At 36.4% G+C, this 23,875-nt stretch overlaps 1 protein-coding gene, 3 non-coding genes and 1 pseudogene across 4 annotated transcripts; 2 read left to right on the top strand and 3 right to left on the bottom strand.

The window, feature by feature from the left end:
* The window catches only part of LOC141843957 (alpha-mannosidase-like), a 14,913-nt pseudogene extending 9,076 nt beyond the window's left edge, over positions 1–5,837 (top strand).
* Positions 5,838–9,882: 4,045 nt separating this feature from the next.
* Positions 9,883–9,967, bottom strand: TRNAY-GUA (transfer RNA tyrosine (anticodon GUA)). The gene is given in 2 exon segments: positions 9,883–9,918; positions 9,931–9,967. It is a non-coding gene; the product is annotated as a tRNA-Tyr (tRNA).
* Positions 9,968–12,090: 2,123 nt separating this feature from the next.
* TRNAA-CGC (transfer RNA alanine (anticodon CGC)) lies at positions 12,091–12,163 on the bottom strand. Its single transcript has one exon. It is a non-coding gene; the product is annotated as a tRNA-Ala (tRNA).
* A 2,843-nt stretch (positions 12,164–15,006) lies between these two features.
* Positions 15,007–15,079, bottom strand: TRNAA-UGC (transfer RNA alanine (anticodon UGC)). Its single transcript has one exon. It is a non-coding gene; the product is annotated as a tRNA-Ala (tRNA).
* Positions 15,080–20,391: 5,312 nt separating this feature from the next.
* On the top strand, positions 20,392–21,157 carry LOC141844057 (myb-related protein Hv1-like). The gene is made up of 2 exons (XM_074732047.1): positions 20,392–20,668; positions 20,731–21,157. The coding sequence occupies exons 1-2, from the start codon at positions 20,406–20,408 to the stop codon at positions 21,155–21,157; spliced, it is 690 nt and encodes a 229-aa protein (XP_074588148.1). The 5' UTR covers positions 20,392–20,405.
* The last annotated feature ends 2,718 nt before the right edge of the window (positions 21,158–23,875 follow it).

Below are 23,875 nucleotides of genomic sequence, written 5' to 3' on the forward strand. Positions count from 1 at the left end.
TCAGGAGCATATATTTTCAGGCCAAATGGTGCACCACCAGTTCCTTCATCAGGATCAATAGTATGTTAATTGAAGTATCTTTTAGTCCCAAGGGTTTATATATTATCCAAACTAACCATAACAGGCTTGCATGGATATTTGTACTCAGGTACCATTGAAGGTTATACAAGGGCCTCTGGTGGATGAAGTCATGAACAGTTTAACTCGTGGATTTATCAGGTGGTCCAAATTTCAATTTATGAAGAAGATGCTACTAAAGGATACATTTCCTAAATTACATTCACAATTGCTGGGAGGAAAGAAACTCAAATCATTAAAGTGGGGCATGTTAATCCATGATAAGGAGATAATAATTATTGTTAAGAAGACCAAGGATTGAAATGTTGAGTCGTGTTGATTGGTGTGGGTGGTGTCTCACTGCCCACCATCAATCAGCATGCGAGATGTGTATTAAAATTTGAATCTGTGTCATTTAGACCCCCCAAATTCACAGGAAATAATATGAATATAAATACCCTATAGTTAATGATCTTTTCCTATGTTCCTCAGTAAAAAATAGTGTCTAAATGCCTCTATGATAAGTTGACATGATATTTTGCCATTTAGGTGCCAAAACTCAAAAAAAGAAGAAGAATTACATCATTAATATGAAAATCTATCTTTTAAATGTCGCCAGTTTTAGTCACACTCTCAATTTTCTAAGATTCACTGTATTTCTAGATATTGCTCATGTATATGCCGAGCTGATATGTTTCCTTTTCATTATTAGTTTACAGTTAAACTAGTTAACGATTCTTTTCTTATGGCTATTTCATGTTTGCTGAAACTTGAGTTGTTTCAGGTTATTAGAGTTTACAAAGAAAAGGAGCATGCAGAAATAGAATATACGGTTAGTTTAGTACTTTACCTTCATAATGGCATTTTTGACTAATACCTTTTTATTATTTTTATTGAATTGTTATCAACTTTTGCTACTGTTTACCACGTTTAATGAAGATTGGACCAATACCTACTGATGATGGCACCGGGAAGGAAGTCATTACTCAATTGACGACAAATATGGTCACGAATAGTACATTCTACACAGATTCCAACGGAAGAGATTTTCTGAAGAGGGTATACTCCACAATCCTACTCCTTATGCAGATAATGATAGAGAAATATTCCTATATTCTTTCTGTTTCTACTCTTTTGTGTTTACAGTGAAATGATAAGAGTGTTTTTAGCATGTTGCAATTCTTACCTACTACTTTTTCACTATACTATCATATACGAATAGGAAAGGTCTTGCTACGATGGTTCGCCACTCTTCATAAGGATTACTGCTATAATCTGCACACAGGCTTTGGTCTGTTACACCTGCAGTGGGTCGTCACAGCTATACACCACAAGTCGGTCCCAAGTTCATTCCAATGCGTACATGATCACAAGTGAACATGAATGAGTATGGTTAAACCCATAATATCAACTACAACTACAAACTGATGTAACTGATCACAAGTGAACATGAATGAGTATGGTTAGACACCCATATACTCTAGGTGTTGACCTCTTCACTCTTCAATTTTAGGATTGAGAGTAGTGCCCATGTTCATTCCAATGCGTACATGACTAACAAAGGTCACCCCAAGCATATGTACGATGTACAATCGAAGTGTTAATGCCGATATGATTGCTAAAATGATCCACAGATTGCTACAGACCATAGGAATCCACATCTGCAAGAAAGTCATCTACTGTTATATTGACACTTTCCACTATGTCTTGACCTAAGGTAATGAATTTATCTACCTTGTAAGTGTGTACCAATTTTATAACTAAAGATGCGGTGCATCAAAATAAATAAACAACTAGATTGACCTACATAACTACGTATAGAATTGCTCTTGTAATTGTCACCTTGAGTTAGTATGGCTTGTCAAGTTGTAATTGCAGTTGTTGCATGAACAATAATAACTTTATATGCATTCTACAAATTATATAGAAAACCTTTACCTTCTATGTAATTGCTTACACTGCAAATGTTCATGTGCCCTGTGTGTATACCTACTATGCTAACATCTTAAAATATATCCATAATCATGTTTTGTTGATTGAATTGTTTCAGGTCCGAGATTATAGAGCAGATTGGAATCTTCAAGTGACTCAACCAGTTTCAGGAAACTATTACCCGGTATTTATTTACTACTGGATGCACTTATCCTGGAGACAAGTTATTCCAATGCAAATGAACCTACTGGATGCACTTATCAAGAACCATGGATCTACGCCAACACAAATGAACCTACCTAAACAAAATAACAATGATTAAAAGCAAAATGCAACTCTACCCTCTCTAGCAAGCAAAATTCCCAAGCCCAACTAGACACAATCCTGAGCAAGAATGAGTGCTGCTGAAATTTAAGCATGAATTCTGATAGTTAAGCCAAAATAAATAAGGATTAAGGATTCTCGCCAAACTATAGTGTTGGATGACCAGAACAATGATTGACTCCAAACTAGAGGAAGTGGTAGATCCTACTTCTGTAATCGCTGTAAAATGGAGAAAAACTAAGGATTTGTAACGAATAGACAATCCAACACAAAGGAAACTCTAAGAGCCTCTTAGCCAAGCTGTAGGAGTAGGCTGCTAACTGATCAAGTGGGATTGAAGGGAAAAACACACTGAACTCAGATCAAGAGAGAAGGGACTACTCATTAGTCACCTGAGGAGTTGGTGCCACCCTTTCTGTTTCGTCTACTGATCTACCCGAAGAGAGAGATCTATGGTGAGTGAGAGAGAGACTGAAGGGAGAAGCAAGGCAGAGATGCTGCTGGGAGAGGCAGTGATACCACTTTCTAGAAGGAAATGGTCACACAGGCTGATTGCATTGTGGTCAGCTGCATCCGAGGTAGGCAACAAATGCAGAGGTTGGGACTGAGAGAGGGAAGATTATGGGCTGCCAGATAAGAGGGACGACTGCCACTGGACAACAGCTCCGATTGGTGGCTTTGCATTGATGGTGTAGTGCAGTGTCACGAAGAGACAAGAGGGGTGGAGAAGAATCAAGGATGGGGGTTATGCAGAGAGAGAAGAAAAATGGATTTAAATAACACTAAGCAACCCAAAACTCCACTAAATCAAGTATAACATTTTTGAACCAATTTGTTCCTAATATAAATCTGATTGAATTTTAAATTGGTTAATGTCCAAATTGAGCCTCTTTTAAACTCGAACCTCAACACAAGGTCCACTTGATAGACTCAACCAAAACCTAAAAATTAAATAAAGTAAAAAATATAATATATAATATATGAGGTAGGTTAAGGATCACAAATTATCTTCATATATCTGGTTCAATGTGATGCATGAGGCCTTGTGAGAATACAGCTACCCTTAAATTCTTGGATTACTAATACTAGAAGATTTTCATGCTTCTTTACTTGTTTAAAATAGCATACTTCTTCCTGATTAATTTTTTGTTAAATTACAGCTGAACCTAGGAATATACACAACAGATGGTAAATCTGAACTCTCAGTCCTTGTAGACCGTGCTGTTGGAGGTTCCAGCATTAAAGATGGGGAAATAGAAATTATGCTTCATAGGTTCCAACCTTTGATTTGCCAATTCCTTTCTAATTGTCTGGACTTGTTTCATTTACTTTTTTTTTGTCTTCTAACCAACCACTACTTGGAAGGCGTTTATTGTATGATGACTCGAGAGGCGTTGCAGAAGCTCTTGATGAACAAGTTTGTGTGAATGATGCATGCGAGGGTCTTACGGTATGGTCATTTCCTGTCTATTGGACTTTCTACTGCTACTTTAAGCGATAACTGTATGCATTATCTAGACCATATATCTATTTTATGCTTTCACTTGTCAAGTTGGTAATTTTATTTGTCCAGGACATGAGATGTAGTTGGTTAAATTGATTAGCAGTCACAACAAATAAGTAGCCAGTTATAGTTGGTTAAATTGATTAGCAGTCACAACAAATAAGTAGCCAGTTTTTCTTGTTTTTTCCCCCAACAATGTTCTGCCCAGGTTAGCCACCAGCATTTTCCTTCCCTTAAGATACTCCACTTCTCTGTTCAGATATAAAGCCATACAAGATCCTAAGTGACCCTCTACATCTTTGAACAGTCATCTGAGTATTTGAAAATTCTACAACTTTAATAACTTATCATTGTTCACCAAAATTACATTTCAGGCATTACTCTGTTAATCGTTCTTGATTGTGTTGTGACTTTAATTTAATTCACTTATCTGCTCATGCATGACCTGCTGGCATCAGCTTAGTGATTTGATTATTACCTCTATTGTTCAAGCTACTTTTTTTTGCTGCTCAGTCAGATTTTGATTTGAGAGAGTTCTACTGTAGGGCTTTCATTCCTATATTTCTGCTAATACTAATGGCATAATAGGTACGAGGGAACTACTACTTGAGTGTTGATCAATTTGGTAGTGGAGCTCATTGGAGGCGAACCTTTGGACAACAAATTTACTCTCCTCTTCTTCTAGCATTCACTCATGCGGTACAATATGCTTTTTGTTGACAAGCCTATTTCTTTTGTTCCACTGATGACATTCTGATTTCTTGTAGGATGAGGAAAGTTGGAAGTCCTCTCATGTGATGAACGCAACCACGATGGATCACGGTTACAATCTGCCGCCTAATGTTGCAATTATCACACTTCAGGTGTGATGTAGCTATATCAAATGCCCATTTATTTCTAAACAACACTTCTCTTAACAAACAAGATCTTTATCTTCAGGATCTACATGATGGTTCTGTCCTCCTTCGTTTGGCACATTTGTATGAGGTACAATGGTGGATAGCTTCTAAGACAATTTGCAATCGTATACTAACCCACTCAACTTTTCATAGGCCGGGGAGGATGTTCTTAATTCAAGATTGGCTAACATTGATCTGAAAAAGGTCTTTGCGGGGAAAACGGTAAATTCATCACTTTTCCAGATGATAAGCAATTGATTTTGATCGATAAACATAGATCTCAACAAACGATATAAACTTCTCTTTAATTTCCTTTTTCATATTCTTACACCATATCTTTTGATTGTATTCACGAATCTGCTCTATCGAAAGAACTGGAAAAATAAACCTTGAAGATTTTATGATGCATTTGCCTTGTATTATATATCAAACTTAGTACAATCAACTGCTGCAGTTGTTCTAACCATCATATATTCATCTTCTTTTGACAAAAATTAAATCAGTGTGTCTATTGATAAATGTTTTGCTGCTACGGTTTGCAGATCAAAGAATTAAGAGAAACAAGCTTATCGGCGAACCAAGACAAGTCAGGAATGAAGACGAAGAAGTGGAGAGTTGCAGATGATCCTGGGAGTTCGTCAGCTCCTATAAGAGGTCGTGCGGTCGACAATACGACACTCATTGTTGAATTGGGCCCCATGGAGATTCGCACTTTCTTGCTCAAGTTTTGATGCATACAATGTTATTCAGAAAAAAGACCAATTCATTCCAATTTTGTGGGATGTTTCTCAAGGCACTGAATGGTTATGTGTTGAAGCCATAACAATAAATCTGCCTAATAATTGTAACTGATGTGGTAAGGATGGCTGAAGACGATTTGCTCCGTTACGATAATCATGTGGAGGGGGCATATGCCCCCACGGATTGACGCAGTTGATACCTGCATGGATGTTTGTTGCAATGAGTCTTGGAGTCAATTCCTAACAGGTGTAAAATGCATCATTGGATGCCTGAACTCCCCCATGTAAAAAGGTTGTTGCGGTAGGACAAAAATCCTCTGTGATTTATTCCCTTTCAAAGTGTGGGGCTACCTTGCAGGGGTCGCTAAGGTGATGGCATGTGGAGGGGCATCATGTTCGATTCAATTCAAAACACATGTTCTAATAAATCAATATCGCTTAAACTTTCGGTCGCCTTCCCCGTAGATGATTCACTTGCTATTTTCTAACTTCTCATTATGCTCATGATGTCTCGCACTTAACCATTGCAAATATGGCTCATTGGATGTACTTAGATGCATTCTTCCTCTTTGTATATTGATGCGGTGGAGATGATAGGGGTCATGTGATAGTACCCGATCAATACAGAGGTCGTGTGACATGATCCAGGACCTGATTAACATAGACTTGATGCGGCGTGTCAACAATCTTTAACTGGCCAAATCGATTTGATTTGTCAACTTCCTGACCTATCAAACACTCTAATTTCTCAACTTGTTGAGCACTTCGATTTTCTGACCTACTGACCTCCTAACTTCCTGACATATCGACCTCACAACTTGCTAAGCAAAGTCGACCTCCTAATTTGTGTCCGACCTCTTGGCAAGTGAAGGGATATGATACTTGTTATGGAGCCCTTTTAGGAGGTGTGCCTCTTGGTTTCCTTCTATGAGTTGCGTCCCTTGAGCTTCTCTCCATGAGATGTGCCTTTTGAGTTTCTCTTCCTATATAAGGTAGAGAGGGACTCTCTCAAGGGGAGTTTATCTGGTATCATTTACTTTTATTCCATTTTTTATTTCATTTCGTCTTTCTAGTATACTCTTTTAGAGTTTCATAATGACTTAGACATCGAAGGGATTTCACTGGGTAACTCTTGGTGAGTCCTTTGACGTGTGTTATTCTTCGCAGGATCGATTATGCTATGCCACAAGAATAAAGCGACGAAAAAACTTCGACGTTATTGCTCTTTGGTCCGAAGTAGATTCTTACTATCGTGTCATCGTGGTTAGGTTTCTACTCGGAACATATATGAAGCTTCGACAATCTATTTTTGGTCACTTTCATTTTTATTGTTCAACAATTTAAGTTAGCCATTAAAAATAATTACTAAATAAAATAGATAAAATAAATTGTTTCATTTTTAAATTCACAAAAGACTAGAGCTCCCATAATCTCTGCCCTTATGTTGAGTTATCTACAAAGTCTATTTTTGTACTTTTTAAACAAAAATTCAATCTAGTTTCAATTCAAACATGAACATTATATATTACATAGCTAAAGCATGATATCAAACAAATAACATGAATTTAATGATATCAAGCTTATCAAACATGATATCAATAACATGGCATATTTGCCCCTGGGCAATGATGCAATAGTAAGGTGCTCAGTGGTTTACCTACGGTTTGAATCTCAGCTACAGTGCATTGTAGGATATTTTCCTTCAATGGAATGAAAAATTTGAGACGTTGGTTGCTAGAAGTAGAGCCGTGTGCACTTTTGAATTTATTCTAGTGGGCAGTGAAAAATTTTCGTGGGGTTGGACAGGACACTTTTAGAATTAATCGAATCGTAAGAATTAGATACCTGGATTATCTAATTCAAATGTGAGCATGATACCATACAAAATGATATTTAGGTCTAACAATTAAAATGATGTAGGAATAATGATATATAAGTAATAAATGGTAGAAATATTATCTATACATTACCTAAGATATTTTTTTTGTAAATACAAGGCAAGGCAAGATAGAAAATCTCACATACAAATGAAAGGTAGAGCAATACTTTCATAGATTAAAAGTGATGAATTTAATTATGAAAGTCGGACTTTTGAACATGTATAAATTGTATTTTAGATTTACTCGATAGGTGAACTAGGAGAGGATGAATTTAACATCATAAAATCTTAGAAAATTTGGTACACATCATGTGCTATGAATTTGAATAAGTAGTAAGTCTTTGTTTAATCAACAAAATCAAGATTGTGATTGACATCATAGCATCATATATAGTAACAACATAACTCACGTCTTAATATATAAAATATTAAGATAAGTATACTACATGATGTTGGTGCATGAGGTACTATCTGTCGTCCCCGGGGCCATGGTGCCGCGGTAGGACATCCAGGTTGTCACCCAGGCACCCGCGGTTCGATCCCCAACTATGGCGTATTTGCAGGAATTTTCCTCCAAATGGGGATCGCAATCAAATGATGTTGGGCATCTGGGTTGGCCGCTGTGTGCGCTTCTCGATTTACCCTGGTGGCCGGTGGAAAACTTCGTAGGACCGGGCCGGTCACTCCTAGGGATTGAGTCAATACGACTAACTGAGATTATCATTTTTTGAGGTACTATCTGTCACCCCCGGAATAAGTTGGTTACGATTGAGCAGAGTTGCTGAAGTAGGCAAAGGTCGAATCTTGACGAAGCCGAAGCAATGTCCTCCTCTATCATGGTCAACTGTAGCTTCTCGATTTACCTCCTCATAGATGGTCGTGGGACCGACCATGTGAGACCGCTAGGGTAGCGAATTTCATCTTTTGCTGAAGAAGTGAGGTACTATCTTTTAGAGTAGGCTGCCCATGCCACAAAACACTTGATGCCTAACGTGACGTCTGACAAAACAATAATTATTCTGGAGCTTTATTTTCACAGTGAAATTTCAGAGAAAATATCGTCTCTAAATTTAAGTGAATAAAATTGATTCAAAGCAAAGATAATCCCCTAGCAACATCTAAATAAAGGTTTAAATAGTTTTAAAATCCTATAAAGTAAAAGACGAAAATGACCCTAATATAATGAGTCTCCGAAAAATCTTTAAATGATATTTTTTGGACCTAAGACTCGATCGTTTCGGGTGACACTAAATAATCATTTGTAGATCTCTGAATGAGCTTCAATTTAGCTGATTAAAAGTTCTGTGTTCAATTCGAGTCAAAAGTGTAAGACCTCGAGCTCAAAGCTTCAGTCCTCCTTCATCATAAAGCCTTTTAGATTTGGGACGTCGCCACCGTGCCACGATCGTGTTGGTAAACACAGCCACACTATATTGGTTGCCAGATGTCTATAGTCGACCGAACACGACAGTGTCAGGGAACACGGTCAAACCATGTTCGACTCTTGAATTTTCTTCGTCAAGTGGTAGTAAGAGACACGATCATGTTAGGGGACATGGCCAGTCCATGTTTTATATTGGAAATCTTAATTGTTGCTCGTTACTGTGTCATAACGCCACACATTAGCATCAAACTCTATGGTGATAACCACAAAAGACAATTTGGGAAAAAAACATCCATTCACACATCAGTCAGCGTAACTAGTGAAGTTTGTTCAAAAACCACAAAAGACAGTCTAGGAAAAAACATCCATTCTAAATATGTAAAACTTTGGAGGTCATTTGCTATTTGAACCAATGACCTAAGGATCACCTACAACCATTATAGTCCTCCGCTCTACCAACTGAGCTAAGGTCGGATGATAAAAAAGAATTTATAATAAATTATTAATTGATATATAATAAGGAATAGTAAAAAAATATAGGTTGGTGGAGGTATGGGGAATCAAACCTCATGCCTCTCGCATGCAAAGTGAGCACACTATCATATGAGTTAGACCCCCCGATGGTGAGTTGGAAGACATCAAGATCAATCTTTAGGCAATATCTTCTCTGTCTTGAAGGAACTCTAACTAGGAAAAGAGATCAGTGCAAGGGACACTAAACAATGCAGTGGATACAAACCTGCATGCTACTGACACCTTCCTGAATGGTCCAATAAATAGATACGCAAATGGAACAGTCGATGATAGCATTGACTAGAAATCCTGAGCTATGGTGAGGGTAGGGGTTCTCTCCGTTCTTGTACTTCTCTAAAGAGTGACCCATCTTCCAATGTTCATTCGTGAAGAAAGTCATGCATTAGTCAGCGCAAGTAGTGGAGTTTGTTCAAAAACCAAAAAAGACAATATGGGGAAAAAAACATCCCATCTAAATACGTAAAACTTTGAAGGTCATTCACTATGAACAGTAGTAATAGCTCCACTGGATCTCCATTGCTTGAGTTGCGATGGGTTGCCACTAGGTTGTACCATTTTGGTTTTACGAAGACCATGGCTATTTTTTTATTTTAGGAAAGGGAAAAAAATTAAGAGAAAAAAATAAAGATTCCGACCTGTCGGATTCGAACCAACGACCTAAGGATTATCTGCAACCACTACAGTCCTCCGCTCTACCAATTGAGCTAAGGTCGGTAGATCAATTAGTGAGAAAAAGTCTATAATTATTTATCAATCAATATATAATAAGCAATAGTAAAAAATATAGGTTGGTGGAAGTCCAAGGAACCAAACCCCATGGTTCTCGAAGCAAAAGATCGAGATCCATCTTTAGGTATTATCTTATCTGTCTTAGCTAAGGTAGGTTGTTAAGAAAAAATCTATAATTATTTATTAATTGATATATAATAAGGAATAATAAAATTAAAAATTGTGGAGATCCAAGGAATTGAACCCCATGCCTCTCGCATGCGAAGTGAGCGCTCTACCATATAAGCTAGACCCCCAAAAGGCAAGATGTGAGATATCGACATTCATCTTTAGGTATTATCTTTTCTATCTTAGAGGAACTCCAACCAAGATAAGAGACCAGTGCAAGGGACACTGAACAATGTAGTGGATACGAACCTGCATGCTACTAACACATTCCTGAATGGTCTAATAAATAGATACATAAATGGAACACTTGATGATAGCATAGACTAGAAATCTTGAGTTACAATGAGGGTAGGGGTTCTCTCTCTGTTCTTGTACTTCTCTAAAGAGTGACCCATCTTCCAATGTTCATTCATGAAGAAAGTCATGCATTAGTCAGCGCAAGTAGTGGAGTTTGTTCAAAAACCACAAAAGACAATATGGGGAAAAAACATCCCTTCTAAATACGTAAAACTTTGAATGTCATTCGCTATGAACAGTAGTAATAGCTCCACTGGATCTCCACTGCTTGAGTTGCGATGGGTTGCCACTAGGTTGAACCATTTTGGTTTTACGAAGACCATGGCTATTTTTTTATTTTAGAAAAGGGAAAAAATTAAAAGAAAAAAAAATAAAGATTTCAACCTGTCAAATTCGAACCAACGATGTAAGGATTATCTGAAACCACTACAGTCCTCCGCTCTACCAACTGAGCTAAGGTCGGTAGGTCAATTAGTGAGAAAAAGTCTATAATTATTTATTAATTGATATATAATAAGCAATAGTAAAAAATATAGGTTGGTGGAAGTCCAAGGAACCAAACCCCATGGTTCTCGAAGCAAAAGAATCGAGATTCATCTTTAGGTATTATCTTATCTGTCTTGAGCTAAGGTAGGTTGTTAAGAAAAAATCTATAATTATTTATTAATTGATATATAATAAGGAATAATAAAAAAATAGAAATTGTGGAGATCCGAGGAATTGAACCCCGTGCCTCGCATGCAAAACAAGCGCTCTACCATATGAACTAGACCCCCAAAGGTGAGATGTAAGATATCGACATTCATCTTTAGGTATTATCTTTTCTATCTTAGAGGAACTCCAACCAAGATAAGAGACCAGTGCAAGGGACACTGAACAATGTAGTGGATACGAACCTGCATGCTACTAACACCTTCTTGAATGGTCTAATAAATAGATACACAAATGGAACACTCGATGATAGCATAAATTAGAAATCTTGAGCTACGACGAGGGCAAGGGTTCTCTCTCTGTTCTTGTACTTCCCTAGGGAGTGACCCATCTCCCAATGTTCATTCGTGAAGAAGTCATGCATTAGTTAGTACAAGTAGTGAAGTTTTTTCAAAAACCACAAAAGACATTATGGGGGAATAATATCCCTTCTAAATATGTAAAACTTTGAAGGTCATTCGCTATGAACAGTAGTAATAGCTCCATTGGATCTCCACTGCTTGAGTTGATATGGATTGCCACTAGGTTGTACCATTTTGGTTTTATGAAGACCATGGATATTTTTTTATTTTAGAAAAGGGAAAAAATTAAAAGAAAAAAGATAAAGATTCCAACCTGTCGGATTCGAACCACAACCTAAGAATTATCTGCCACCATTACAGTCCTCCACTCTACCAACTGAGCTAAGGTCGGTAGGTCAATTAGTGAGAAAAAATCTATAATTATTTATTAATTGATATATAATAAGTAATAATAAAAAATATAGGTTGGTGGAGGTCCGAGGAACCAAACCCCATGGTTCTCGAAGCAAAAGAATCGAGATCCATCTTTAGGTCTTATCTTATCTGTCTTGAGCTAAGTAGGTTGTTAAGAAAAAATCTATAATTATTTATTAATTGATATATAATAAGGAATAATAAAATTAAAAGTTGTGGAGATCTGGGGAATTGAACCCCATGCCTCTCGCATGCGAAGCGAGCGCTCTACCATATGAGCTAGACCCCCAAAGCTGAGATGTAAGTTATCAACATTCATCTTTAGGTATTATCTTTTCTATCTTAGAGGAACTCTAACCAAGATAAGAGACCAGTGCAAGGGACATTGAACAATGTAGTGGATACGAACCTGCATGCTACTAACATCTTCGTGAATGGTCTAATAAATAGATACACATATGGAACACTCGATGATAGTATAAATTAGAAATCCTGAGCTACGACGAGGGCAAGGGGGCAAGGGTTCAATGTTCATTCATGAAGAAGTCATGCATTAGTTAGCTCAAAAACCACAAAAGACATTATGGAGGTCTCCACTGCTTGGATCTCCACTGCTTGAGTTGAGATGGGTTGCCACTAGGTTGTACCATTTTGGTTTTACGAAGACATGGCTATTTTTTTATTTTAGAAAAGGGAAAAAATTAAAAGAAAAAAAATAAAGATTCCAACCTGTCGGATTCGAACCACAACCTAAGGATTATCTGCCACCACTACAGTCCTCCACTCTACCAACTGAGCTAAGGTCGGTAGGTCAATTAGTGAGAAAAAATCTATAATTATTTATTAATTGATATATAATAAGCAATAATAAAAAAATATAGGTTGGTGGAGGTCCGAGGAACCAAACCCCATGGTTCTCGAAGCAAAAGAATCGAGATCCATCTTTAGGTCTTATCTTATCTGTCTTGAGCTAAGTAGGTTGTTAAGAAAAAATCTATAATTATTTATTAATTGATATATAATAAGGAATAATAAAATTAAAAGTTGTGGAGATCCGGGGAATTGAATCCCGTGCCTCATCGCAAGCGCTCTACCATATGAGCTAGACCCCTAAAGGTGAGATGTAAGATATCAACATTCATCTTTAGGTATTATCTTTTCTATCTTAGAGGAATTCTAGCCAAGATAAGCGACCAATGCAAGGGACACTGAACAATGCAGTTGATACGAACCTGCATGCTACTAACACCTTCCTGAATGGTCCAATAAATAGATACACAAATGGAACACTCGATGATAGCATAGACTAGAAATCCTGAGCTACGGTGAGGGCAAGGGTTCTCTCTCTGTTCTTGTACTTCCCTACGGAGTGACCCATCTCCCAATGTTCATTTGTGAAGAAGTCATGCATTAATTAGCGCAAGCAGTGAAGTTTGTTCAAAAACCACAAAAGACATTTTGGGGGAAAAATATCCCTTCTAAATATGTAAAACTTTGGAGGTCAATCGCTATGAGCAGTAGTAATAGCAAGAAAGCTCCATTGGATCTCCACTGCTCAAGTTGAGACATGTTGCCACTAGGTTGTACCATTTTGGTTTTACGGAGACCATGGCTATTTTTTTATTTTAGAAAAAGAAAAAAAGAAAAAGAAAAAAATGAAGATTTTGACTTGTCGAATTCGAACCAGTGACCTAACACTTTGTTTAGGAGGAGATGAGGGAAGGGGAAGGAAGGGTAAATAAAGGAAATGGAACTTTGAACTTTTGTTTGGCAAAGGAGTGAGGGAAGAGGAGAGAAGGATAGAAAAGGGTAAGTTTTAACCTTGCTTACTCATGAAAAGGGAGATTTTCTTACACTCTAATTTGGGGTATAAAAAGAGAAGACAACTCTAAATATTATTTGTTCTAATTTTATTCATATTTTAAAATATTAATTCTCAAATAACTTCTTTAATTTATTTAATCTAGAATTTTTAAATTTCTTTCGCTGAGCACAATCTTTTCGCTCCTTTCTTCTTCACCGAAATCTCGACACGTTGTTAGGTAATTATAATTTTTTTCTTTGTTTAGTAGATCCGTAGGCTAATCATTTTCCAGTTGCGAATATATCCATCGCTTCAAATCACTATCATATGTTGTAACAATATAACATTTGTGATGTTTCATAGAAAACTTGTAAAATAAAAAAAATCAGTAGAGTAATACCTTCTCAAAGCGATGCGTCGAAGCCCGCACGCTGAACACGTAGTTCACTTAAAATATATAAATTAAATTTATGAATATAATCTATTATTTCATCTAATAGAGTAACGAATAATACAATGAACTCTTCTACAAAAGAATTAGTTTTTTATATTAAAAATAATTAATTTGTATTTATAAAATAAATATTAATATTATAAAAAATAAAATTATTATCTAATTTAAAAAGTGAGTATATTTTTATAATTTTATATATTTAACTTTTATTCCCTTTCTATTCTTCTTAAACAAAATAACACATGTTATGTTAATAACCTTCCCTTCCTCCCAAACGAAGGGAACATAAATACTTTATATCCCCTCCCTTCCTTTCTCTTTCCATTAATGAACCTTCTCCTCACCTTATCCAAACAGAGCATAAGGATTATTTGCAACCACTACCATCCTCTACTCTACCAAATGAGCTAAGGTTGGTAGGTGGATTGGTAAGAAAAAATCAATAATTATTTATTAATTGATATATAATAAGGAATAGTAAAAAATATAGGTTGGCGGAAGTCCAAGGAACCAAACCCCATGGCTCTCGCATGCGAAGCAAAAGACATCAAGATCCATCTTTAGGTATTATCTTATCTGTCTTGAGCTAAGGTTGGTTGTTAAGAAAAAATCTATAATTATTTATTAATTGATATATAATAAAGAATAATAAAATTAGAGGTTATGGAGATCCAAGGAAAATTGAACCCCGTGCCTCTTGCATGCAAAGCAAGCGCTCTACCATATGAGCTAGATCCCTAAGATAAATTATTAAATATTGAGATCCATCTTAGGTATTATCTTATCAGTCTTGAGTTAAAATTCAGTTGTTAAGAAAAAATCTATAATTATTTATTAATTAATATATAATAAAGAATAATAAAATTAGAGGTTATGGAGATCCGGGGAATTGAACCCCGTGCCTCTCGCATGCAAAGCGAGCGCTCTACCATATGAGCTAGATCCCCAATGGTGAGTTATAAAATATTGAGATCCATCTTTAGGTATTATCTTTTTTATCTTAGAGGAACTCCAACCAGGATAAGAGACCAGTGCAAGGGACACTAAACAATGTAGTGGATATGAACCTACATGCTATTGACTCCTTATTGAATGGTCTAATAAACAGATATGCAAATGGAACACTCGATGATAGCATAGACCAGAAGCTCTTAGCCATAGTGAGTGTAGGGGTTCTCTCTTTGTTATTGTACTTCTCCAGGGAATGATCCACTGTCAATATTCATTCATGAAGAAAGTCATACATCAGTCAGCATAAGTAGTGAAGTTGGTTCAAGAACCACAAAAGACAGTTTGAGAAAAAAATATCTCTTCTAACTACGTAAAACTTTGGAGGGCATTCGCGATGAGCAATAGTAATAACAAAAAAGTCCCACTGGATCTGCACCACATGAGTTAAGATCGGTTGTCACTAGGGTGTACCATTTTGGTTTTACGGAAACTATGGCTAATTTTTTTTATTTTAGAAAAAGAGAAAAATTTAAAGATAAAAAAATTAAGATTTTAACCTGCCAAACTCGAACTAGTAACCTAAGAATCACCTATAACAACTACAATCCTCAAGTTTGCCAACTAAGCTAAGCTCGATTAGTAAGAAAGATTCTATAATTTTTTTATTAATTAATTAATATATAATAAAAAATAGTAAAAAAATATAGATTTGTGGAGATCCAAGGGAATAAACCCATACCTCTCTCATGCAAAGCAAACGCTTTACTATATGAACTAGACCCCCAATGGTCAATTGAAAGACATCGAGATCCATCTTCGGATATTATCTTTTCTGTCTTAGAGGAACTTCAACCAAGATAAGAGACCAATGCAAGTAAAGTTGTCAAATGGGCCAACCCATGACGGGGTGGCCCAACCCATCAGAAACCTGTCATATGGCGGAGTGAGGCAGGCCGACCCACCAACTTAGCAGGTTGGAAAATCTCCAACCCAACCAACCCAAGGCAAGTTAGGGGCTAGGCGAGTCAACCCACGGACCTTATTAAAAAATAAAAAATATTAAAAATTTTAAGTTTGTATTATAGTTTAAACAAGTCAAGTTGAAATTTTTAAACTAGATTGCGGTTTAGACATATCAAGCCCACTAGTCCACTGAGTTTTCTATTTTAATTTTAAATTTAAAAAAAAAATAACTTGCCATACCAACCCGCTTGCCATGGGCCCACACGAGTCACGGACCAAGGCGGGTTGACCCATTTGAATCCACCTTAAAATGAGTTGATAAAATTTCAATCGAACCCACTTAAATTATTTGGCGGGGCAGGCCGATCCGACAAGCCCATCTAAATTGACGGCTGTATCAATTATGCTCTAAATTTATTTGATAGCCGGACTAAAAGAGAAGACCACCTCTAAAATTAGTCTGATAAAAGAGAAGACCCCCTCTAAAACTTTAATGGTTGCCCCGTTGCTACATCAATTGCTCTCTAAATTTATTTGATAGAGGGACTACAAGAGAACACCCACCTCTAAAATTAGTTAGATAAAATCTGAACGCATGAATATTCATGAAAACAAAATTATACAGTGGCATTGCAAATGGTCAACTCCTCTGTCATGAAGCCGGCAGTACTAATTAAGATGCATGCATTTATGGAACATCTACAAGTCAACTCAGATTTTTTTTCCCGACCAAATTAATAACTCTGCACAAAATCAAGATTGCAGATGATGCCGACAGCTAATGATGTTCTTGAGCTTGTTTTTCAAAGTCAAACAGTTGAAAATTCTAACTTCCAAGTGGAAAACAGGTTCCATGTTCTTCCATGAATGTGAAATCGAAGAAAGTTCTTGATTCCATTGAAATCAAAAGAAAATAAAAAATAAATATTTTACATTTATTTTCTAATCATATCCACGTACTGCTTGTCGATCTTCCCATAATTCAACTTAATTTCTGTTGCTTGTTTCATGAGAAAACAACACGTTTGAAGTTTGTGGATTCTTTTTTATTCTTTTTTGTTTTTTTAATGGTGATTGTGTTTTATGATATTGGACAACTATGTTGCCACTACCTGCTCCATTGATTTCAGAGGTTTTTATTTATTTATTAGTTTTTGAGACAAGATATTTTACCAAATCATTAAGGGCATTTCTTTTTTATTTATCATGTGATGCAGCAAGCAACGGAACAATAATAAAAATCTCTATCATCTGACCGTTTTCCTCGACACTATCGTGTCTCTTGCGGTTACCTAATGAAGAGAAGTCCAGAGTCGAACATAGTCTGATTGTGTTCGGTGACACGGTTGTATTCGGTCAACCGTAGACGTCCAACAACTAACACGGTCTAGCCGTGCTTACTAACACGGTCGTGGCATGATGGTGGCGCTTCAAACTTGGAAGGCTTTGTGATGCAGGGGACCAGAGCTTTGAAAAGCTATAACTTGTGACTCGGATTGAACCATGAGACTTTTAAGATATTAAATCGAAGCTCGCTCAGAGATCTATATTTGTTATGGATATAACCTTTAAGAGTCCAGTCTTAGGCTCAAAAAGCATTATTTAAAGCTTTTTTAGAGACTCCAAATAATCTTTGTCATTATATTATGGTTATTTTTGTCTTTTACATCGTTAGAGTTATTTAAACCTTTGTCTAGTTGTTGTTAGGGCGTGATATTTTATTTTGAATCAATTTTATTCAATTAAACCTAGAGACATTGTCTCTGTGTTCGACGATTTCCGATGCCTTCTCTGAAATTTCGTTGTGAGAATGAGCCTCCATAATAGTTGTTATTCTGTCCGACATCATCATGAAAGTAATATCCTCCTTTACATTAACTATAAAATTACCTCTCTAAATCCCCTAAATCACTTCACTTTCACGGTGGTCCTCTTTATCGACTTATGTCCTACCTAAATCAATAAATATTCACTCAAATATTAGTGCAACTCTTTAATTTTACTAGTAGGATGGTAAATGAATCGAACGTTCATTGAAACAAATTTAGTGTTCAGCTTGGTAAGAACTTGTTTATATTTGTTCAATATATAAAAGATCAATTAAATGAACAAACTTGAATAAATCGTTAGACTAAACAAATAAGTTTAAATACTTAAGTGTTCAGCTCGTTAATATTTGTAAATAATATTTATGAATCATGTTCATCAATAAAACTCTTATTAACATGTCAAATAAATAAAAAAATTTAAAATGAACAAATAAGTTTGTATCATCAAACTCAATAACCAACCAACCAAGTTTAAAATGTAAAAGCTTTAAATAATCAAACAAGATTTAATTGAGAGCTTGATGACATCTAAACGAACTAAACTCAAGTCAAGCTTAAATCAAGCTCAAGCTCATAAAAAAGAAATCAAGTCATGCTTGAATAATCATTTCAATGACTTGATTTATTTTAGGCTTGACTTGGCTCAGTGACATAGTAGAAACTATTGAATCCATTGATTCACACACCAATAATAGAAGCAACCTTCTAAAACCTAGTGATTCTATCGAAGAATATCAAGAATTAGGAAAAGTAAACTCATTACTTCCCAAAGAAGAAGACGATGGAAATATTATTAATTAACAAAATTATCTCAAAAAACCTAACATGCATTTAAATAGACTCTAAAACAAAACTCTAACTTGCAAGAGACAAAAATACCGTTAAATATTAAAACCTCAAAAATTATTATAAATAGTAAAATATATTCAAAACCTTCAACAAGATGCTAAACGATGCCTGATGATATCTGAAAGAGCTTCAATTATCAACCAACAGTATCCCGTTCTGATATCCGAGTCAAAAGTTATGACCTTTGAAAGTTGCTCTGTCATTTTTGCATCACTCGGTTATCTTTATCCAACAAGTTTAAACACCACAAAGCTTACCTTGGCTTGACTTGTTTACGGTCCTATTTACAAGGAAGAAAAATTATAACTTTATAACTTTAATATATATATGTGTAAATATATGTAGATTTAATATATATGCGAGGAGGAAAATTGTAACTCTACGACTTGTATTTGTATGATCTTTAAAGATGATACCATAACTTTAATTGTAGGCTTATAGCTTAGATTGAAATTTTAGACTTTCATGACATTAGAACTACAAAACTCTTTCAAGATGCTCATGTAAAGGTTTTGATCAAAATTGCTTGATAGTTATTTTTGCTTAAATGGCGAATTTGATTAGATTAATGTATGCCATATAGCCTTTGTGGTGTCTATTCATGTCTTAAGAATTGCCAAACGTCCTCCTCTATAATGTCCATGTAGAAATTAATTTACATATTTCAAGTGAATTACGTGTTCAGTGTGCGAGCTTCGGCGCATCGCTTTGAGAAGGTATTACTAAATTGATTTTTTTTGTTTTACAAGTTTTCCAAGAACCATCACAAATGTACGAGTCGAAATTTTGATGAATAAAAAAGGAGCGAATAGATCGTGCTCAGCGAAAGAAATTTAAAAATTTTATGTTAAATAAATTAAATAAGTTATTTGAGAATTAATATTTTAAAACGGGAATAAAATTAGGACAAACATTATTAGAGTTGTCTTTCCTTTTCTTACATCCCAAATTAGAGTATAAGAAAATCTACCTTTTCATGGATAAGAAAAGTCAAAACTTATCCTTCCTTACAATTCCCTCATCTTCCCTCACTCCTTTCCAAACAAAGTTCAAAGTTCCCTTCCCTTTATTTACTTTTCCTTCTCTTCCCTCACCTCCTCCTAAACAAAGCATTAGATGTGTCAAGATCACTATTTACCTAACCAAATGCCACATAACTGCTAATTGTCTCCTGCTTACGCACCAAGAGACATATTTCTTCCCTTCTTTAATTCAAGTCTGTGGCTGTTCCTATCAACATCTTCTAATTTGTTTATGAAGATCTTTTTTCCTCCCTTTTCTAATGCGAATTCAATCCAAAGTTTGCAGATGTTGACACGACCCACCTGTTCTTCACCCACCACCATTTCATTAATCTCCTCCATGACCTCGTCAAACCAAAACCCTAAATTATATATGAAACATGCACAACGATCTTAATTAAAAATTAAACCCTACTTCCATGGCGGCATCAACTGAGAGAAGCCAATCAAGGACCAACTCCCTCCCCTTCCAAATATCCAAACACTCCTTTGAAAATCAGACCAAGGATTGACTCTTCCAAACAATTGTTTTAACCCTTCAAGTACCTTTCAATGATCTCTCTTCTTGATCTCTTAATTATATCCCTATCATTGTTTTACTATTAGAGTTCATGGCTCAAACAAAGGTGAGGAGGGAGAACATCGAGAGGTTTTAGGCAATGGGGAGGTCTCGGTGTTGCGAGAAGACCCATATCAACAAGGGGGCATGGACTAAGGAGGAGGATAGTCGATTGGTGGCCTATATACGGGCGCACGGTGAAGGTTGTTGGCGCTCACTTCCTCAGGCAGCTGGCCTTCTCCGGTGTGGCAAGAGTTGCCGCTTGCGTTGGATCAATTATCTCCGGCCGGGCCTCAAGCGTGGCAACTTCACCGAGAAGGAGGATGAGCTCATCATCAAACTTCACAGCCATCATGGCAACAAGTAAGTCGAAGACTCCCTCAATATTCCATGTAAGGAAAGATTAACTCTTGTTGCTCATGTAGGTGGTCTCTAATAGCTGGAAGATTACCGGGAAGAACCGATAATGAGATCAAGAACCACTGGAACACACACATCAAGAGGAAGTTAACGAGTCGAGGAATTGACCCAACAACTCACCAAAAGGTTCATGCACCGGTTACTAACTTATCGGTGTCTTTCGTGAAGGTCGAAGAGAAGAAGGGAGGGTTCCTTCAATGTGATCCAGATTGCACTAGTAGCGGTGGTAGCAACGACAAGGGAAGGCCATGGCAAAGTGAAAGCTACAAGTGTCCCGACTTGAATCTCGACTTGAGTTTAACCCCTCCATCGAGGGGAATAGGGTTTTGTATCAATTGTAGTTGGGGATTACACTTGAGGAGTGAGGAGTGCAAGTGTGACACTTTTCTTGGAATCAAGTCAGAGTTGTGGGATACAAAGGCCTTGAGTTGAAATGGTAAGAAAATAATTAGTATTCTCACTTTTCAATCCCAAATATTATAGAATTTACAATTATTATGTTTTACTTTAGTAGCTAGTAGTTTGATTTTGAGTTGAGTTTCTCTAAATTTTGATTTTATCTACTAGATTTTTTTCTTTTTTTAAAAAAGATGTTCTTACGATATGCTTTAATTGATTATTTACTCGTATGAGATTGTTAGCGTTATACATGTTTTGACTATACTAGGGTTGAATCCATTAGCTCTATTGTAATTCTCTACTCATCGAGCAAGTGGTAGAGAAAGGAGTTGGTAGTAGCTTCCTCTTCTAGCTCTATTTTGAACATGAATTGTTGTCGACTCTTCCCCTTCACATGACACTTCATAGCCCCTCCTCCTCTCGTAACCCTTATCTTTTGCACCTTTTTTTTTCTATAGTATTTACACTATCATTCATCAAAGAGAAGTAAAGCTCGTAGATATTAGATATTTTTTAAAGTTTACAATTAGGAGGGATGAGATCTAGCGAGTGGGGGGTTTTGTGTTGCCGGGTGTGGGGCTAGTGATCGACAATGGAGAAGGGGCTAGTCACTTGCTGTGGAGGGGACTAGTCCCCTACTATAGAGGAAGAGGAGGAGGCGAGACTAGCTGAAGAGGACGAGAGGTACAATGACCAAGAAGGAAGAAGAGAATTTAGCAAGACACAATACAATAACACAAAAGGTAGACTAAAACAATACATACATTAGACAATGCTAACGAATCTATTTATAGCTTCTACGCTATAGTTTACTGATTCGTTAGATGAATCACTCTTGAAATTTACTTTTCTAGAGGTCGAGAAATCTTATACAAGTATTTCCTTTCACAAAGATATAGTACAATTGAGTAAGAAGAAGAGAAGAAGTGCTAAAAACTCATAGACAAAGCCTTTATAAGCTCTTGGAAGTTGTTTCTCTTTAGAATTTTATCACTAAATATTACACACAATTTCATGGACTATTATCATGCATGTCTAATAACTTATCACAATTATGCAAAACATACAAACAAACTATACTATACTCTACATCATCGAGATACTATAGTGTCGATGATCGAGAGTCATCTAGGATTATCGACTTCAAAATGCAATTGCATTTTTAAATGAGAAAAGATTTCTTTAAGCAATGGTAATAATAATAGTCATAATAAGGGAAGAAAGACTAACTCCATGCTTTATACAATAAAATGAATGACTTTTCAAAGAGTTGAACTAGCACTCCTTAATGTGTTGTCCCTTTTGGTGTTTGATTCTAAGGGACCTATAAAATATCACACAAGTAGAGTAGAGAATACTTTTCCCTCCTAACTTTTATACCTTGTTTATTTTGAGGTGTGGACGAGAGAAAGGATGGATTCTTTTCCTTCTTCGATCAAACCACACTTTGGAGTAATCGGAGCATTTGTTTCTATGGATAATTTTCCTGCAGTGATTGGAGTAACTCATGCACAAGTTTAATTAATTAGTGCTTAAAAGAAAGAGATCATCTTCATTAATCAATTAATTAATCATTTTGGTCAGCTGTTTCTTTCAGGGTAAGTGACAGTCAAGGAAGAGAAGTAAACACAAGACTAATTAGTTTATGAAGAAAGTACCATCCTTTTTTAAATGTAGCACATGTTTAGCCTGCAATAATATATAGTTAGGGTTTTTCAAAAGGTAGAACAAATACTTTTCTTCAACAAATTTTGTTTTTCTTTGGTCAAAGGTAGAACATCATTCATGATAGAAAAGTAGTTAGCAATGTGTTTATTCAAATGGTGCTATATATTTTATTTGTTTAGGTCACTCTAACAAGGAATTCCTTCCTCCAATTCTAGATGAGATGATGTCGAATAAATAATTAATCAAAGAGAAAATTAAGTTTTAATTGGTATAACAAAGTTTCATTTGGACCGAAGAGGTTCGTGCGAGAAAGGTACATCTAACTACATCAAAATGAAGCTCTCATTGATAACTATCAACATAATAGAAAAGATGAGTTTGAGGTCCAATCAGTTTGGTCATGCCGGTGCGAACAACACACCTTCTAATTAAGAAAGCAAAGGTGAAAAATCAAATGACACTCTACAAATTGAGTTCATCCAATGCAATTGCAATTCCATTGCCAAAGTTGAAGTTAGGTTGTGATAATGGTGAGCTCACCCGAGGAGCATATTACTTAGTGATCCGGCGCAAATAATCCCCTGGGACGAAGAAATGCGGGGTGTAGAGGAAGGACCAGAAGCCCGGAGTAGATACGAGGTAATACTTCCTCAGTACCAAGGGGAAGGTTGGGAAGATCAATCTCCCTTAGAGAAAAGCACTCCCTTAACACGGTAGACGCAGACTTCACGTAAAATGTCCAGGCCCCCTCCCCCGTCAGCACGGATACCTCATCCTCAAACCAAATGATAACCCAGCAGAACGTAAACCTCATCAAAAGGACAACATACACTTGGGGGTACAAGAGGAGCTCTTCGCCGTATGGATGGCCATTCCTCAACGATAATACCCCACCTCATAACCGACCTCATGATCCATGCCTAAACTTATATGCCTACCTCACGACAAGATGTCGGCATCGCACGCCTATCTCATGACAGGGTACTGGCATCATATGCCTACCTCATGACAAGGTATCGGCATCGCAGGACAAGGCGCCAGCATCGTATGCCTACCTCATAACGAGGTCGCAACATCACATGT

This window comes from Curcuma longa, chromosome 13, assembly GCF_044706935.1.
Source record: "Curcuma longa cultivar G26 ecotype Majalengka, Jawa Barat chromosome 13, ITB_CL_G26_1.1, whole genome shotgun sequence".
Lineage (NCBI taxonomy): Eukaryota > Viridiplantae > Streptophyta > Magnoliopsida > Zingiberales > Zingiberaceae > Curcuma > Curcuma longa.

Coding starts and splice junctions, on each gene's coding strand:
- LOC141844057 (XM_074732047.1), top strand. CDS start 20,406: ATGGGGAGGTCTCGGTGTTGCGAGAAGACCCATATCAACAAGGGGGCA. Junction 20,669..20,730: donor CACAGCCATCATGGCAACAA/GTAAGTCGAAGA, acceptor TTGCTCATGTAG/GTGGTCTCTAATAGCTGGAA.